Source organism: Hyla sarda, chromosome 6, assembly GCF_029499605.1.
Source record: "Hyla sarda isolate aHylSar1 chromosome 6, aHylSar1.hap1, whole genome shotgun sequence".
NCBI lineage: Eukaryota > Metazoa > Chordata > Amphibia > Anura > Hylidae > Hyla > Hyla sarda.
The window spans coordinates 252,426,990-252,445,432 of record NC_079194.1 but is presented as its reverse complement, the minus strand read 5'-3'; the positions used below and the strand labels follow the sequence as shown (position 1 = coordinate 252,445,432).

General features: G+C 43.8%; 1 protein-coding gene across 5 annotated transcripts in view; it reads right to left on the bottom strand.

The window, feature by feature from the left end:
• Window positions 1-4,737: 4,737 nt before the first annotated feature.
• Window positions 4,738-18,443, bottom strand: part of PIDD1 (p53-induced death domain protein 1) — an 89,349-nt gene continuing 75,643 nt past the window's right edge. For all 5 annotated transcript variants that reach the window (XM_056526929.1, XM_056526927.1, XM_056526932.1 and 2 more), the window contains 5 exons: window positions 11,319-11,442; window positions 10,732-10,850; window positions 8,809-8,916; window positions 7,047-7,252; window positions 4,738-5,568 (listed from right to left, as the gene is read on the bottom strand). In XM_056526929.1, coding sequence (XP_056382904.1) covers window positions 5,325-5,568; window positions 7,047-7,252; window positions 8,809-8,916; window positions 10,732-10,850; window positions 11,319-11,442 — 801 coding nt within the window. In that variant the 3' untranslated portion in view covers window positions 4,738-5,324. The remainder of the gene's footprint in view (window positions 5,569-7,046; window positions 7,253-8,808; window positions 8,917-10,731; window positions 10,851-11,318; window positions 11,443-18,443) is intronic.

Genomic DNA, 18,443 nt, shown 5'->3' with positions numbered 1-18,443 from the left:
TCCGGGCGGAATCTGCAGAAAGAATAGACATGACTGCCACAGAAATTCTGTCTTGTGCACAGTGCAACAGAATCCTATTGAAATCAATGGGATTCTGCTGCAGTGGAATTTCCGAGCAGAATATTTCTGCAGAATTCTACCATGTGAACAAGGCTCGGAAGAATCCCACGAAAGCAGGTGGAAAAATATGCTCCTGAAGGTGCTCACCTGTACTTATGCGGTTCTTAGTAAAGCACTGCACCCAGGGAGAACTGACCGATGCGGACAATAAAATAATAAATAAAAAAGTTTATTCTGTAAAAGCGCTAGGACTACGTGTTTCAAGGGGTGGGTCCAATGATTGGTTAGTGTTACATAGCATCAGATTTTTTGGACTGCAATGAGTGGAAAACAAGCAGTCATCCTGGGTAAGTAGTTTTGTTTTCAAAAAGGCAGTCCAAAACTACCTACCCAGGATGAATGCTTCTCTTCCACTCATTGCAGTCCAAAAAATTGGGAGAAAAAAGACAAACAAACCTAGAAACAACACATGAAAATATATATCAACATAATTATGTAACCAATGTTATTACTACCTACTCAGGAGGCCATCAAAAAAATCCTAAGGTCTGATCACTACTTAAATATTATTTTACCTGTAAAACCAGGCCTAACCTACCGAAGAGATCCATCCCTGCGCAAAATGATCGTGCCAAGTCAAATCAACAGACCAAGATCCATCTCCAAGCTCTGTCTCCTCCAAGAAAGGTGCCTATAAATGTAAAAGGCCTCGTTGCCTATGCTGCTCAACAATAGAAGACAACACAACCATGTTTACTAGCACATATACAGGAGAATCATTTTCCATTAAGTATAATATGATCTGTCCATCTTCTTATATCATTTATTTCATTAACTGTATGTGGGGTTCCCTTCTCTCTTTTTTTTTTCTTTCCTTTTTTCGATATCTTAAAGCTCCGTGTGAACAAAGCCTCACTCATTTCTCAAAGCAGGGAGGTAAGTTCCCGGACCATTTGCAATATATATATATATATATATATATATAGATATATATATATACACACACACATATATATATATATATATATATATATATATATATATATAAAGATGGCAAATTCTTTCTATATGGTACTACACTGCCATATCGAAACACAACCTCAGCCTGGCAAGGAGATCTCCATTTACTCCTATGTTTTGGAGTACAAGGAAAAACCCTATAGTTAGCAAAATGAGTGTCTGTCACATTTAAAGGGGTACTCCAGTGCTTACACATCTTATCCCCTATCCAAAGGATAGGGGATAAGATGCCTGATCGCGGGAGTCCAGCCGCTGGGGACCCCTGGGATCATGCACGCGGCACCCCGTTTGTAATCAGTCCCCGGAGCATGTTCGCTCCGGGACTGATTACAGGCGACCACCGGGCCAGCGGCATGTGACGTCACGCCTCCGCCCCCGTGTGACGTTACGCCTCCGCCACTCAATGCAAGCCTACGGGAGGGGGTGTGATAGCTGATTACAAACGGGGTGCCTCGTGCATGATCCCGGGGGTCCCCAGCGGCGGGACTCCCGCGATCAGGCATCTTATCCCCTATCCTTTGGATAGGGGAAAAGATGTGTAAGCACCGGAGAACCCCTTTAAGTCTTTTTCCGACCAGAGTTTCTCCAGTTGTTGCAAAACTACAACTCCCAGCATGCCCGGACAGCCTTTGGCTGTCCGGGCATGCTGGAAGTTGTATTTTTGCAATAGTTGAAGGCACTCTGGTTGGGAAACACTGATGTAGACTATTGTAAACCTGTACCTCACCTATAATAATAATAATAATAAGAGATACAAGTGACAATCATAGTTTACGATCTGAGGCTAATTCTGGCTCAGATAGAGGATAAACCTGGCACAGATGGTGCAGTAGGCTTTTATTGTAAGGGCGAATTCACAGGTAAAGAATCTGATGCTGTGTTCAGTCATTTAGTTTACAGCATCAAATCTGCAGCAGATCCTGTATGTGTGAATGTACCCTCAGGGTGCGTTCACACGCCTTTTGTTTTTGCGGGATTTCCTCTGCGTATTTGAAAGGGGGCGGGCTCTTCTCGGCTGTCCGCAGCAGATTTTCCACGGAGGAATTTACGTTGCGGAAAATCCGCCGCAAGCCCCGTTGAAGTCAGTAGGGACTGCAGCGGATTTTCCACAACGTAAAATCCGCTGCGTAAAATCTGCTTCGGACAGCCGAGAAGAGCCCGCCCCCTTTCAAATACGCAGCGGAAAACCCGCGAAAACTAAAAGCATGTGAACGCACCCTCAGGGTAGAATTGCTGTATGAAAAAAATGATTCCTGTAAATCCAAGTACTTATCTACAAAAGTTTCTGAGGTTCCACTTTAACTTACTTGATATTATTGAATTACATATTTTATATTTAATTCAAAAGTTTAATGTAAGAAACACCATTATATTAAAGGTTTATTTAATAGGGTTAATGCAGCTTTACAAAACTATTGGCCTATCCTCAGGATCAATCGGCGGCAGTATGAATCCTGGCACTTCTGTCAATCTGCTGTTTGTGCGAACGCTGCAGCATCTACAATGGCTCAGATAGAGGATAAACCTGGCTCAGATGGTGCAGTAGACTTTTATCCTGGTATAGCCATACTATTTGTAGCAGCAGTGCAAGGACTGCATTGGTGTCCTGTTTACCTGAATGGCACAATACTGCAGTGTCTTCTATCACCAATACTAATAGTACAGTAATTGCACGGACAAGCACTGGTTAACACTGCAGAAGATGCAGCTATTTCACAAGCACCGTGGCCCCTCCAAACCGTTGACTAGCATGAGTGACAGGAGTCATACCCCCACCAATGGGATATGAATGCCCCATCTGGAGGCTAGGCTATCACTTGTAAGGCTAGATAACCCCATTAAAAGGGTTACTCCGGTGGAAAACATATTTTTTTAAATCAACTGGTGCCAGAAAGTTAAACAGATTTGTAAATGACTTCTATTAAACCCCTTAAAGGGGTACTCCGACGTCACACGGAGGCGGGGGCGTGACGTCACACGCCACCGGCCCCATGGTTGCCGGTAATCAGACCCGGAGCGAACATGCTCCAGGGACTGATTTTAACTGGGGTGCTGCGTGCAAGATCACTGGGGACCCCCGCAATCAGGCATCTTATCCCCTATCCTTTGCATAGGGGATAAGATGTCTAAGCGCCGGAGTACCCCTTTAAGGACCCGGGGTTTTTCATTTTTTCCTCCTTACCTTTAAAAAATCATAACTCTTTCAATATTGCACCTAAAAATCCATATGATGGCTTATTTTTTGCACCACCAATTCGACTTTGTAATGACATCAGTCATTTTACCCAAAAATCTATGGCGAAACAGGAAAGAAAATCATTGTGCGATAAAATTGAAGAAAAAAATACAATTTAGTAAATTTTGGGTGCTTGCGTTTCTACGTAGTACATTTTTCGGTAACAATGACACGTTATCTTTATTCTGTAGGTCCATACGGTTAAAATGATACCCTACTTATATAGGTTTGATTTTGTCGCACTTCTGGAAAAAATCATAACTACATGCAGGAAAATGTATATGTTTAAAATTGTCATCTTCTGACCCCTATAACTTTTTTATTTTTCCGTGTATGGGGCGGTATGAGGGCTCATTTTTTGCGCCGTGATCTGAAGTTTTTAGTGGTACCATTTTTGTATTGATCAGACTATTGGATCACTTTGGAATTTTTTTGCACGTACGCCATTGACCATGAGGTTTAATTAACAATATATCTTTATAATTCGGACATTTCTGCAAGTAGCGATACCACATATGTTTATATTTATTCACACTGGGTTTTTTTTTTAATGGGAAAAGGGGGGTGATTCAAACTTTTATTAGGAAAGGGGTTAAATCTTTATTTACTTTTTTTTTGCAATGTTATAGCTCCCATAGGAGGCTATAACACTGCACACACTGATCTTTTACATTGATCAATGGTTTCTCATAGGAAACCAATGATCAATGATTCTGCCGCTTGACTGCTCATGCCTGGATCTCAGGTACTGAGCAGTCATTCGGCGAATGGACACCAAGAGGTAAGGTAAGAGGACCCTCCTGCTGTCTTACAGTTGTTCGGGATGCCGCGGCGATCCCGAACAGCCCCCTGAGCTAACCGGGAATGTTTTACTTTCACTTTAGACGCGCCGTTCAACTTTGAACGCCGTGTCTAAAGGGTTATTAGCGCGTGGCACCGCGATCAATGCAGTGCGCTATTAGTCACGGGTCCCGGCCGTTGTTAGACCCGACCCCATATGATGCCAGGCCACGCTGAGGCCCCATGTTATAGAAAGGGAAAGGACTCAGGCTGTACTGGTAAGTCCTTGGTCCTCAACAGGTTAAAAATCTTTACCCTTCCAGTACTTTTTAACAGCTGTATGCTACAGAGGAAATGGTTTTCTTTTTGAATTTCTTTTTTGTCTTGTCCACAGTCGTCTCTGCTGACACCTCTGTCCGTATCAGGAACTGTCCAGAGCAGGAGAAAATCCCCATAGCAAACCTATGCTGCTCTGGACAGTTCCTGATCTAGGCATCAGGTGTCAGCAGAGAGCACTGTGGACAAGACAAAAAAGTCCTCTGTAGCATACAGCTGCTAAAAAGTACTGGAAGGGTAAAGATTTTTTAATAGAAGTAATTTACAAATCTGTTTAATTTTCTGGCATCAGTTCATTTAAAAAAAAAAAAAAAAGTTTTCCACCAGAGTACCCCTTTAAGGCCTCATGCTAACCTGTGTGCACAGAGACTGTACTGGGATGCATAGAAGCTCCTTTGTGTGCTGCCATATGTACAGAAGAATTCTCCCATACAAACATGACACAGTTTTTCTTTCAGATTCTATATTCAATCTGAGGCCTTCGGAAGTACAGTCAAGCCTCATTTGGTTGAATAGGAAACCTATCACATCGCTGTACAAAATGGCTTCATAATATGGCTGTGTGCATGAGACTGAAAGAGCAGCTGCTTTTATAATCTACATTATAATGCAATTTATGAAACCCTCTTGTTGCACGTTACCCATGCCCAGCCCAACAGCTCCTGCCTCTTTAACATGTTTGCTTATAAACCAAACACCTGAGATGACAGAGAGAACACGCTCATACATAGCTCCAGTATATGACAATAAAATGTATAAACTGTATATGACAGCAAAAACCTCAATATGAGATTCCAGTGGTTCACATTATGCCTATGAAAGCCAAAGCCCCACTATGGGTCTAGACTGATTGTAGAGAGTGCTTCAGTCTCCAGCCGTGTCCATTCTGACTTTATGACTGACTCATTGCAATGGCAGAGTCTTCACTGCTGTTGCCTCGGTCCAGACCGACTCTTCGGATGGAATGTGTATATTTTTCCTTTCCCAAAGTGATCACATCTTCTATTTCGTCAGCTATGTCATTTCTTTTGCTATTCCGCATGGCCTGCACTAATTTCTGTACACAGTCCGGCTGCTCAGAGTTATTCCGGGCCCATAAAAATATCATATCCAAGATTAGCTGATTCAAGTCTTTGCTGAGAAAATGGAAAATGAGAAATCATCAACATCATCATTAACATCAGATATTGAGAAATATGCGTCATGTTAAGGGTGCGTTCCCACCTGGCGTATACGCAGTGTATTTTACGCTGTGCAAACTTGCGGCAGCAGCGGGAAATACGCTGCATATTCCTTGGTCACTATACACACAGGGCTTTCCAGTGGCAGCCCTGGGTGTGCAGTGAGTTTTGGAGGTGGAGCCGCACGTCACAATCACGCCGGCACATTGCCCCGCCTCCAAAACTCACTACACACATAGGGCTGCCGCCGGAAAGCCCAGTGTGTATAGTAAGCAAGGAATACGCAGCGTATTTCCCACTGCTTCCGCAAATTTTGCGCAGTGTGAAATAAGCTGCATATACGCCAGGTGGGAACGCACCCTTAAGAATACTAGAGTACGACTCTACATACATCCTAACTTACAAGAGGCGGTCCAGATATGGACACTAATGTAGATTGTAACCGTGATCCACATCACTGCACCTGCTAACAACATGCCTGGCAGGAAAGCAGCATTTCACAGAGGAGCCTAGACCTTAAATCTAAGATATTTAGGGAGTATATTAATCTATAAACAATGCTCCAGAAAGACCTACAAGTTTTCTTATTATTATTGTTATTATTATTATTATTTTTTAACATTAGAGCAACTGATACCAATTAATGTCTCTAGGCATTCTCTGAAGGTTTAGTTTAGGAAAATCCAATATACAAAAGTCAGAGGGCCGGCACTATAGCACAATGTATGGTACTGCGGGTGCAGTGTGGGCTGAAGTGTTAGTCTTAGGACGGGTGGTGCGGGGGTGCGCTTACATGAAAAAACACATATCAGAAAAAAGGAGAATATATAAGACGCACTCACCCGGTATATGAAAAGCATATATATAAAAGCAAAGAAGTTGCTTTTATACCATGTAACCGGGTTACAGCAGTTTGGGTAGGGAATTGAAGATCTAGAGCTCAGCCGAGCTCGTGGAACGACGGTTCCGTTTCGCGGGTTACCCGCTTGGTCACACCCCCTCCTATAGACTTGCATTGAGGGGACGGGCATGACATCACACAGGGGCGGAGTCCTGACGTCACGGACTTCCGTACCCGTAGTCACGACTCAGACCCTCCAGCGGCTCCAGTGAAAAAACAGGTGGGTGCCGCATGCAATAATGCCGGGGTCTCCAGCGGCGGGACCCCCGAGATCAGACATCTTATCCCCTATCCTTTGGATAGGGGATAAGATGTCTAGGGTGGGAGCACCCCTTTAAGTTACGTCAGAATTCTATGTTTTGAGAATAATGAAATTGTGCCAAAATTCCACAAAAATTCCACAGCAAGATTTGCAGAATGGAATTTGAGTGGAATATCAGAAATTCCACAGTGTGAACATATCCTAAGACAGATAGTACACTCTAGTGTGCACACTGATGGATTTGGTTGTGTTAGGTATTACATCTCTAACCTGTTCTTAAAACTTATACGTTCCAGCTCATGATACGACAGTCCCAGATTAATACCAATGTTCATCCAATCTGATCCAATCTGACTGGCGATGCTGAGTAGGTTGGTTTCTGTCAGATAACCCATCTCAGGATTGCCTATATTCAGTGGGGGCAGTAAACCGTCATTCTTTTGCCTTTCATGATCTTCATTTGAGCTTTTTCTCCTCTGGCAAAAAAAAAAAAAAAAGATAAACAGAAAAATTCAGCAGTTATAGGGTGCACAGTCTTATTAATTAATGTAACGAAAGACTTGCCCTAGAGTTTAAATAGCTACAGTGGGGCAAAAAAGTGTTTAGTCAGCCACCAACTGTGCAAGTTCTCCCACTTAAAAAGAAGAGAGGCCTGTAATTTTCATCATAGGTATACCTCAACTATGAGAGACATAATGAGAAAAAAAATCCATAAAATCACATTGTCTGATTTTTAAAGAATTTATTTCCAAATTATGGTGGAAAATAAGTATTTGGTCAATAACAAGAGTTCATCTCAATACTTTGTTATATACCCTTTGTTGGCAATGACAGAGGTCAAACGTTTTCTGTAAGTCTTCACAAGGTTTTCACACACTGTTGCTGGTATCTTGGCCTATTTTTCCATGCAGATCTCCTCTAGAGCAGTGATGTTTTGCAGCTGTCACTGGGCAACAAGGACTTTCAACTCCCTCCAAAGGTTTACTATGGGGTTGAGATCTGGAGACTGGCTAGCCCACTCCAGGACCTTGAAATGCTTCTTACAAAGCCACTCCTTCGTTACCTAGGCAGTGTGTTTGGGATCATTGTCATGCTGAAAGACCCAGCCACGTTTCATCCTCAATGCCCTTGCTGATGGAAAGAGGTTTTCACTCAAAATCTCATGATACATGGCTCCATTCATTCTTTCCTTTACACAGATCAGTCGTCCTGGTCCCTTAGCAGAAAAACAGCCCCAAAGCATGATGTTTCCACCCCCATGCTTCACAGTAGGTATGGTGCTCTTTGGATGCAACTAAGCATTCTTTCTGCTCCAAACACGATGAGTTGAATTTTTACCAAAAAGTTCTACTCTGGTTTCATCTGACCATATGACACTCTCCCAGTCCTCTTCTGGATCATCCAGATTCTCTCTAGCAAACTTCAGATGGGCCCGGACATGTACTGGCTTAAGCAGGGGGACACATCTGGCACTGCATGATTTGAGACCCTGGCGACGTGGTGCGTTACTGATGGTAGCCTTTGTTACTTTGGTCCCAGCTCTCTTCAGTGTGGTTCTGGGATTTTTGCTCACCCTTCTTGTGATCATTTAGACACCACAGTGAGATCTTGCGTGGAGTCCCAGATCGGGGGAGATTATTACAGGCCTCTCTCATCTTTTTAAGTGGGAGAATTTTCACAATTGGTGGCTGACTTAATACTTTGTTTCCCTACTGTATCTACTGAAAGCCATTCTTCCAGTGAATAATTATATTACAAAGCATCAGGCATGCTAAAATGTTGAAAATCAACATGCTGATCCTCTTCCCCCAAAATCTGCAGGCGGAGTAGAGTTGGTAGCCCCAAACATATTAGATCTCCTACAAGCTATTCATTCTTTCAGCCTGCTTATATGTAATATGGATGACCAGTTTAGGATTAAATAGTAGTAATGTAGAATTCTGGATTCATCCTGCCTCTGCCAAATAAGGAGCCAAGGGTTGATCAAAATTCCAACAATCACATTTTTCAAGCTTTTTGTTCCATATCTTACAGGCAGTTTGATAGGCAGCGTTGCCATCCAGTCGGATCGAGAGCCTTTCCTATGTTTGGTTACCTCCTCTGGAAGACCTTCTGGGACCAGTCCACGGTAAAAAGAAACCTATAAAAACAAAAGATTATTTACATTTATGTACACATAAAAGGGTTCTTGATATTGTTGATGTAAGGCCTGGAGGTTGACCTTTCCTCTCCAGGAGAAACACAAAATGTATTCCAGAGGCGAAGAAGAAAAATAAAAACTACTTCAATATTTCCATTGAAATGCAAAGAAAACTCATGAAAGAATACACAGAATGGATTTGTTGCAAATTTTACCAGTGGATTTGAACAAGTATAATCCACAGCAGTTTATAGTACCGTGCATAAGGGCAAGATTTTACTAATTTCATCTGCATGCATGTTTCCGGCACAGAAATTTCGTTTTCCGTGTCCGCAGAAAAAATTAATCGGTTCATCCTTTCTGCGGACACCACACGGAATGCATAGCCGTCTATGTTTATGCAGGCGCCTGCAGTTTGCAGAATGTCCGTTTACTGAGTGAACTTGTTCTCAAGCTGGTTTTATACATTAGATTAATCAGCGGAGCCTGGAACAGAACAACAGTACTTTAATGGCAGATGACAGGGAAAAGTAGGGTTCAGCATCCGTAAAAGACACTGACTGAGGGATCCGGTTGTGGCTGATTTTTCTGTCCCCAAAGAAATAAACATCTAATGTGCAGAGAAAGCGTAAAAAGGCATACCAGAGAGATTTCATTTTTCAAATCAACGGGTGCCAGAACGATAAACAGATTTGTAAATTACTTCTATTTATAAATCTTAATCCTTAAAGTACTTATCAGCTGCTGTATGCTCGGAGGAAGATGGGTAGTTTTTCCCAGTCTAACCATAGTGCTATCTGCTGCCACCTCTGTCCGTGTCAGGAACTGTCCATCGCAGGAGAGGCTTGCATGGGGAATTGCTCCTGCTCCAGACAGTTCCTGACATGGACAGAGGTGTAAACAGAAGTATTTACAAATCTACACAAGGGCAGCCTCCCAGTCTGACTGGGAGAGCATGGTAAGTGAGCTATTACACCTTGTTCACACTGGTGTGGTGCTGTGCGGCGTCCGTTGCTGCCGTGGCGCCGTGTCTGCGGGGGGGTGCGGACCATAGACTGGTTTGAGTGGCATTGGGGCCGCTCTGCCAGTGAGTCATTTCCCCCCGTGGGCACTGGTGTCGCGGCGGTGGTGGTCGCCGCCCAGTGCTACGCCATTTTATGCTAGGGATGTTAGGGACCCACTCTAAATAGGTGGCCTTGACGTGGCGAGTGGGCTTGTACTTTTTGATCAAAAATGTATACTAACAACCTGTTAGTTTTTGATATTATGCTGAGAAGCAATCAGATCATTATACAAGATTGTAGATGTGCGACCATGTCTGTTTTCTACCCAAATTCATATTGTGTTTTCTATCCCCTCCTTTTTTTTGTTTGAACATGTGTCTGCACTCTTCCCCATCCACTCAGCCCAACCCTATATAAGTAGTAGTTAGCTACACAAGGGCCATTTCTTTCCTAGCAGCCTCCCAGTCTGAATGGGAGAGTATGGTAAGTGAGCTATTACACCTTGTTCACACTGGTGTGGTGCTGTGCGGCGTCCGTTGCTGCCGTGGCGCCGTGTCTGCGGGGGGTGCGGCCCATAGACTGGTTGAGTGGCATTGTATCATTATACAAGATTGTAGAAGTGCACCATGTCTGTTTTCTACCCGTATTTACAAATCTGTTTAACTTTCTGGCATCAGTTGATTTGAAAAAATGTTTTCCCACCAGAGTACCCCTTTAAAGCCATGAGGAACATAATGGGTTCATGTAAATTAACAGAATGTCATACATTTAGATAATTTACACTGAAAATCATTGATAAAGAGATTCTTACCTGTCCCTTAACATCTTTCTCCATCCTTTCAACAGATGATGTAACATAGACCTCCTTCATGTTTTTCATCCGTGAGTAGAACACAAAACATATTCTACCATCTACACAATCAGGACGCTCTGAGATAAAAGATACAGGACAATGATGAGAACCTGGGCCTCGGTTCTCTCTATCACATTCCAGTACTATTGCCATATGCATGCATGTGAAAGTCACTATATTAGGTGGAACTCTGTCCTCTCATGTGGTGCTCAGTCATTACAATACAGTTATCAGAGTTTTGTCTTGTAACAACCTAAGCACCTGGGGGTCCACCACGTGATGAGTAATTGGGAACAATTTCTATTCATTGAACTGGAAAGCATCAGCAATGATTTTTTGTACAGTTTAAAAAAACATGGCCAACCATATACCAGAAGGACATAGGTCTGGCCCATTGGCAAACTATCTAGATGTGGTATCAGGTAATGCATTATAAGATTTATTCACATGTCCTCAGACACAACTAAGTTGTATATATATCATAAGGAAGAGATAAAGAAAAACTAAAGCAGGGTCTGGTATATACAACAGGACATGCAATCTACCTGAATACAGCTTTAGACCTTGTTCAAATGTTGCAAAGAACTGTTCTCCTTCCACAAGTTCAACAAGGTCAGATGGCTCCGGGCCCTTGTATCTATCCTGCAGTCTCTTAACTGTTGACTCCACCTAAGAAGGAATGGAAAACATCCTATAAGCACTAAGAAGAGATACTTTTATTTTTTCTGAAGTAACAACCATTAGAATTTCAAATAAAAAACTCTTAGGGTCTATTCACACAGCGTAAATGAAAGCCCAATACACTTCAATGGGATTCCGCACTCCAGTTGACACTTTGGAATTTCCGCTTTTGGAATAGCGGAAATTCCGAAGTGTCAACAAGAGTGTGGAATCCCATAGAAATGTATTGGGCTTTCATTTGCGGCGGGAATTCCGCCTGGTGAGTAGACACTTAGGCTAGGTTCACACTGCGGAATCTGTGGAAGACACTTAGGCTAGGTTCACACTGCGGAATCTGTGGAAGACACTTAGGCTAGGTTCACACTGCGGAATCTGTGGAAGACACTTAGGCTAGGTTCACACTGCGGAAGACACTTAGGCTAGGTTCACACTGCGGAAGACACTTAGGCTAGGTTCACACTGCGGAAGACACTTAGGCTAGGTTCACACTGCGGAAGACACTTAGGCTAGGTTCACACTGCGGAATCTGTGGAAGACACTTAGGCTAGGTTCACACTGCGGAATCTGTGGAAGACACTTAGGCTAGGTTCACACTGCGGAATCTGTGGAAGACACTTAGGCTAGGTTCACACTGCAGAAGACACTTAGGCTAGGTTCACACTGCGGAAGACACTTAGGCTAGGTTCACATTGCGGAATCTGTGGAAGACACTTAGGCTAGGTTAACACTGCAGAAGACACTTAGGCTAGGTTCACACTGCGGAATCTGCGGAAGACACTTAGGCTAGGTTCACACTGCGGAATCTGCAGAAGACACTTAGGCTAGGTTCACACTGCGGAAGACACTTAGGCTAGGTTCACACTGCGGAAGACACTTAGGCTAGGTTCACACTGCGGAATCTGCGGAAGACACTTAGGCTAGGTTCCCACTGCAGAATCTGCGGAGGACACTTAGGCTAGGTTCACACTGCGGAATCTGTGGAAGACACTTAGGCTAGGTTCACACTGCGGAAGACACTTAGGCTAGGTTCACACTGCGGAAGACACTTAGGCTAGGTTCACACTGCGGAATCTGCGGAAGACACTTAGGCTAGGTTCACACTGCGGAATCTGCAGAAGACACTTAGGCTAGGTTCACACTGCGGAAGACACTTAGGCTAGGTTCACACTGCGGAAGACACTTAGGCTAGGTTCACACTGCGGAATCTGCGGAAGACACTTAGGCTAGGTTCCCACTGCAGAATCTGTGGAAGACACTTAGGCTAGGTTCACACAGCGGAATCTGCGGAAGACACTTAGGCTAGGTTCACACAGCGGAATCTGCGGAAGACACTTAGGCTAGGTTCACACTGCAGAATCTGCGGAAGACACTTAGGCTAGGTTCACACTGCAGAATCTGCGGAGGACACTTAGGCTAGGTTCCCACTGCAGAATCTGCAGAAGACACTTAGGCTAGGTTCACACTGCGGAAGACACTTAGGCTAGGTTCACACTGCGGAAGACACTTAGGCTAGGTTCACACTGCGGAATCTGCGGAAGACACTTAGGCTAGGTTCCCACTGCAGAATCTGTGGAAGACACTTAGGCTAGGTTCACACAGCGGAATCTGCGGAAGACACTTAGGCTAGGTTCACACAGCGGAATCTGCGGAAGACACTTAGGCTAGGTTCACACTGCAGAATCTGCGGAAGACACTTAGGCTAGGTTCACACTGCAGAATCTGCGGAGGACACTTAGGCTAGGTTCACACAGCGGAATCTGCGGAAGACACTTAGGCTAGGTTCACACTGCGGAATCTGCGGAAGACACTTAGGCTAGGTTCACACTGCGGAATCTGCGGAAGACACTTAGGCTAGGTTCACACTGCGGAATCTGCAGAAGACACTTAGGCTAGGTTCACACTGCGGATTCTGAGTGCGGCCACTGCAGTCTTCAATAGACTGCAATGTGTTCCGTGAGAATTTCCACCTGAAGAATGAGCAACCCCATTCTTCAGGCGGAAATTTCTAAGCGGATTTTCCGTTCACAAATTCCACTTCATAAATTCCGAAGTGTGAATTTGTGAACGGAAACCCATTCACTATACAGTACATTTTAGTACGCGGAATTTCTGCCTGCAATTTCAAAGCGGAATTGCAGGCGGAAATTCCGTAGTGTGAACCTAGCCTTACTATTCCAAGAACTACATGCACAGTTGAGTTCATTTTACTTATGCCTATGATTTTTTTTTCTTTTTGTTGTCACCAACTATGCATGTATAATTGTCTATCACTCATCCGTCTGCATTGGTCCACTATGTAGCTACCTGCAGTAAATTGTTACACTGTCCTGTTTATAAAGAGAAATGAGGTTCAATGTGGATAAATGTAAAGTCATGCATCTAGGTACTAATAACCTACATGGATCATATGTCTTGGGTTGGGGGGGGGGGGTCTGGGGTTAAACTGTCAGAGTCACTGGTAGAGAAGGATCTGGGTGTACTTGTAGATCACAGACTGCAGAATAGCATGCAATGTCAGGCTGCTGCTTCCAAAGCCGGCAGGATATTGTCATGTATCAAAAGAGGCATGGACTCAAGGGACAGGGACATAATACAGTGATCCCTCAACTTACAATGGCCTCAACATACAATGGTCTTTTCTGGACCATCGTAAGTTGAAACCAGACTCAACATACAATGCTACGGACAGTCCAGATCTGTGAAACGTGTAAATGGCTGGAAGAAACGATCAATCAAAATGGGCATTCACTGGTAAAACCCCTATATTACTGAAGCGTATGCACTGACTGGTGTCTGGTAGTGCCCCCTACAGTAGAGGGAGGTATTACATGTTCTGTACACTTTACCTGTACCAGGGTTAGCTGCTCCTTTGGACACCAGGTGAGGGCGACTCCATTACTTTTTTACTTACAGAACCCTGAAGAAGCTCCTGTCCTCTACATAGACCAGTGTTTTCCAAGCAGGGTGGCCCCAGCTGTTGCAAAACTACAACTCCCAGCATGCCCGGACAGCCTTTGGCTGTCCGGGCATGCTGGGAGTTGTAGTTTTGCAACAGCTGGAGGCTCCCTGCTTGGGAAACACTGACATAGACAGTGATTACAGCTCCCAGCAGATCTTTATTACTTTTATATGTAAGGATTTGCTTTATCTATATTAGTTATCTACTTATTTTTCTTTAATCATCACTTTTTCCTATTTTTGGATGACATTTTGGTGCCTTTAGAACCAATTACCAGGTTTCCATAGAGTTCTGGTCTCAACATACAATGGTTTCAACATACAATGGTTGTCCTGGAACCAATTAATATTGTAACTTGAGGGACCACTGTACTCCCGCTTTATAAAGCATTGGTACAACCTCACCTAGAAGATGGTGATCAGTTCTGGGCAAAGGTAGAAAGAAAAATAAATAGAAAAAATGCCCTGGAGCGGAAAAAAGGATGTGCCACTAAAATATTAAAGGGCATTGAGGATTTTAATCATGAGAAGAGTTATCTAGAGATGAGCGAATTTACAGTAAATTCGATTCGTCACAAACTTCTCGGCTCGGCAGTTGATGACTTATCCTGCATAAATTAGTTCAGCTTTCAGGTGCTCCCGTGGGCTGGAAAAGGTGGATACAGTCCTAGGAGACTCTTTCCTAGGACTGTATCCACCTTTTCCTGCCCACTGGAGCACCGGAAAGCTGAACTAATTTATGCAGGATAAGTCATCAACTGCCGAGCCGAGAAGTTCGTGACTAATCGAATTTACTGTAAGTTCGCTCATCTCTAGAGTTATCTAAAGTATACATGAGTAACCACTTAAGGACTTAAAACATCTGGCCGGTCCACAAGTGATCCTACTATTCATCTACTAGTCATCTGTCAGAAAGAAAGCAGAGATGGTTTATTACCATACAGAAAAGCCTCAAACTCCAGTTTGGGGGCTTTATAGTGGGGGCACGTAGTGTATACTGTATTGAAGTGAATGTTTCGGATTGTATTCATTCATTTATTCAGGCTCATCGTTTTCAAGTTTTTCAGCCATGGTGGCAATATGGATCTCTATGCAGAGATCTGGCATTGTCACTGGCATTGGATGTACGTGCTAGATCAGTGTTTTTCAAACAGTGTGTCTCCAGCTGTTGCAAAACTACAACTCCCAGCGTGCCTGGACAGACAAAGGCTGACCATGCATGATGAGAGTTGTAGTTTGCTTGGAAAACATTGATCTAGATTTTCTGTTTTCCCCTAATAGCATCTATTCCTGTTGTTTCATATTTAGCTGTGTGAATGGAATCTGTAGCCAGTCTACCACCTTCCCTATGTATACAGTAGTAAACCTTTGATTGCACAGAATTTATATAATAAAAAAAAATAAAAATCAATCATATAAGTAGAGTTATCATCATTCACATTAGAAACTTACAAGACAAAACAATTCAGGCACCAAAGAAGGATTTAGCGTGCATTCACACACATCGGATCCGCTGCCGATATAAAGTGGCAGATCGGCATTTGCAAATCCACAGTTGTATGATATGTAGTAGTTGCTGATTTTACACAGCAGTCACTTTATTAACATGCGAATAATAATACATAATACAATAATGCAGAACTCAACTGCAGATTTTACAACTGCAGATCTGCAGCGGCTCCTGTGTGTGTGAATGCATTCTAAGGGCTCGTTCACACAAGCTTTTTTCTGCTGTTTATTTTTTGCTGGTAAGTCAATGATTAAATAAGCAGCTGAAAATAAGCAGCAGAAAATAAAAAGCAGCAAATCAGATGCGGAAAATCCGCACAAAAATCCGCTCCTGTCGACGAGCTCTTAGGGTACATTCACACATGCAGATTTCTGCTGCAGATCTGCTTCTGCAGATTTTGCTGCCCTTTGACTTCAAGGGGTAGCAAAATCTGCTAAAGCAGATCTGCAGCAGAAAATACACACTTGTGAACGCAACCCTAAAGGTCAGTTCACACATGCATATTTTCTGCTGCAGATTTGCTGTTACAGATTTTGCATCCCATTGAAGTCAATGGGCAACAAAATCTGCAGCAGCAAATCTGCAGCAGATCTACAGCAGAAAATAAGCACATGTGAACGCACCCTAAGGGTATGTTCCCACGGGCGGATTACCCGCAGAATTTCTGCAGCGTATTTGCTGTGGAAAATCCGCAGCAGATTTTGCTACCATTGACTTCAATGGGTCTGAAGGAAAATCTGCAAATCTGCCTCTATTGCAGATTTTCTGCTGACCCATTAAAGTCAATGGTAGCAAAATCAGTAGTGGATTTTCCGCAGCAAATACGCTGCAGAAATTCTGCAGGTAATCCAGCTGCGGATCTGCTGACAAAGGCCCCTAAAGTGCTGCCCTCTTCGTGCCTGCTAATAGCGGCCATCCGCCGCTATCAGCAGACACACTGTGAAGTGCGAGTCGCAGTGTATCCGCACATCCCGCCCGCTCCCCAGTCTCCCTGAGCTACACAGAGAGCGGCCGCGATGTGTGCGAGTACACTGCAGGGTAACACGCACATCACAGTGTGTCTGCTGATAGCGGTGGTTTGCCGCTATTAGCAGGCACAAAGAGGGCAGCACTTTAGGGGCCTTTGTCAGCGGATCTGACAAATGCGTCTGTGTGAATGCACCCTTAGGGTGCGTTCACATGTGCGTATTTTTGCTGCAGATCTGCTGCAGATATTGCTGCCCATTGACTTCAACAGGCAGTAAAATCTACTGAAGCAGATATGCAACAGAAAATACGCACGTGTGAACGCACCCTAAGGGTACATTCAGACGAGCGGATAAACAGTGTATTTTACGCTGCTGATCCACCGCCAAAGGACCCCTTCAGGGTGCCTCAGATGTGCCTGCTTGGAGAGGCAATCCGCCACTACGAGCAGACACACTACTGCGATGTGCAAGTCACTGCGCACGAGCAGTGTACTCGCACACATTGCAGCCACTCCCCCTGCTCCCAAGCTAGGCCGAGAGCAATCGGGATGTGCAAGTATACTGCGCATGCACACGGCGACTCGCACATCGTGGCGGATTGTCGCTACGAGCAGGCACATCTGAGACACCCTGTAGGGGTCCTTCGGCAGCAGATCCGCAGCGTAAAATACGCTATGGGTCCACTCATCTGAACGTACCCTTAGGGTACGTTCACACGGGCAGATTACCTGCGGAATTTCTGCAGTGTATTTGCTGCAGAAAATCTGCAGTGGATTTTGCTACCATTGACTTTAATGTGCCCGAAGGAAAATCTGCCTCTCTTGCGGATTTTCTGCTGATCTTTTGAAGTCAATGGTAGCAAAATCCGCTGCGGATTTTCCGCAGCAAATACACTGCAGAAATTCCGCCAGTGTGAACCTACCCTGCAGTAGATTTTTCTGCCCATTCACTGTAATGTAAGGTAAAATGACTGAACACAGCTTCAAATCCTGCGCATCAAATATGAGTGAATACACGAGTGAATACACCCTTAGGCTACGTTCACACATACAGGATCTGCTGCATATTTTTGCTGCATATTTTCTGCAGCTGATTTTCCTACTCTAAGGGTCTATTCACATGTACAGTGTCCTGTGCCTATTTGACATACAGGATATGAAGCTGTGTTCAGTTATTTAGTCTTCATTGAAATCTGCAGCTTTAAAGGGGTACTCCGGTGAAAACCTTTTTTCTTTTAAATCAACTGGTGGCAGAAAGTTAAACATATTTGTAAATTACGTCTATTAAAAAATCTTAATCCTTCCTGTACTTATTAGCTGCTGAATACTACAGAGGAAATTATTTTCTTTTTGGAATGCTCTCTGATGACATCATGACCACAGTTCTCTCTGCTGACATTATTATAATAATAATAACACTTTATTTATTGTTTTCCTTAGTGGGATTTGAACCCAAGTCCCCAGCACTCCAAGGCAGCAGTGCTAACCACTGAGCCACCATGCTGCCCTTAGCATACATCTGCTGTGCACGGTTGCTAAAATGGACAGAGATGT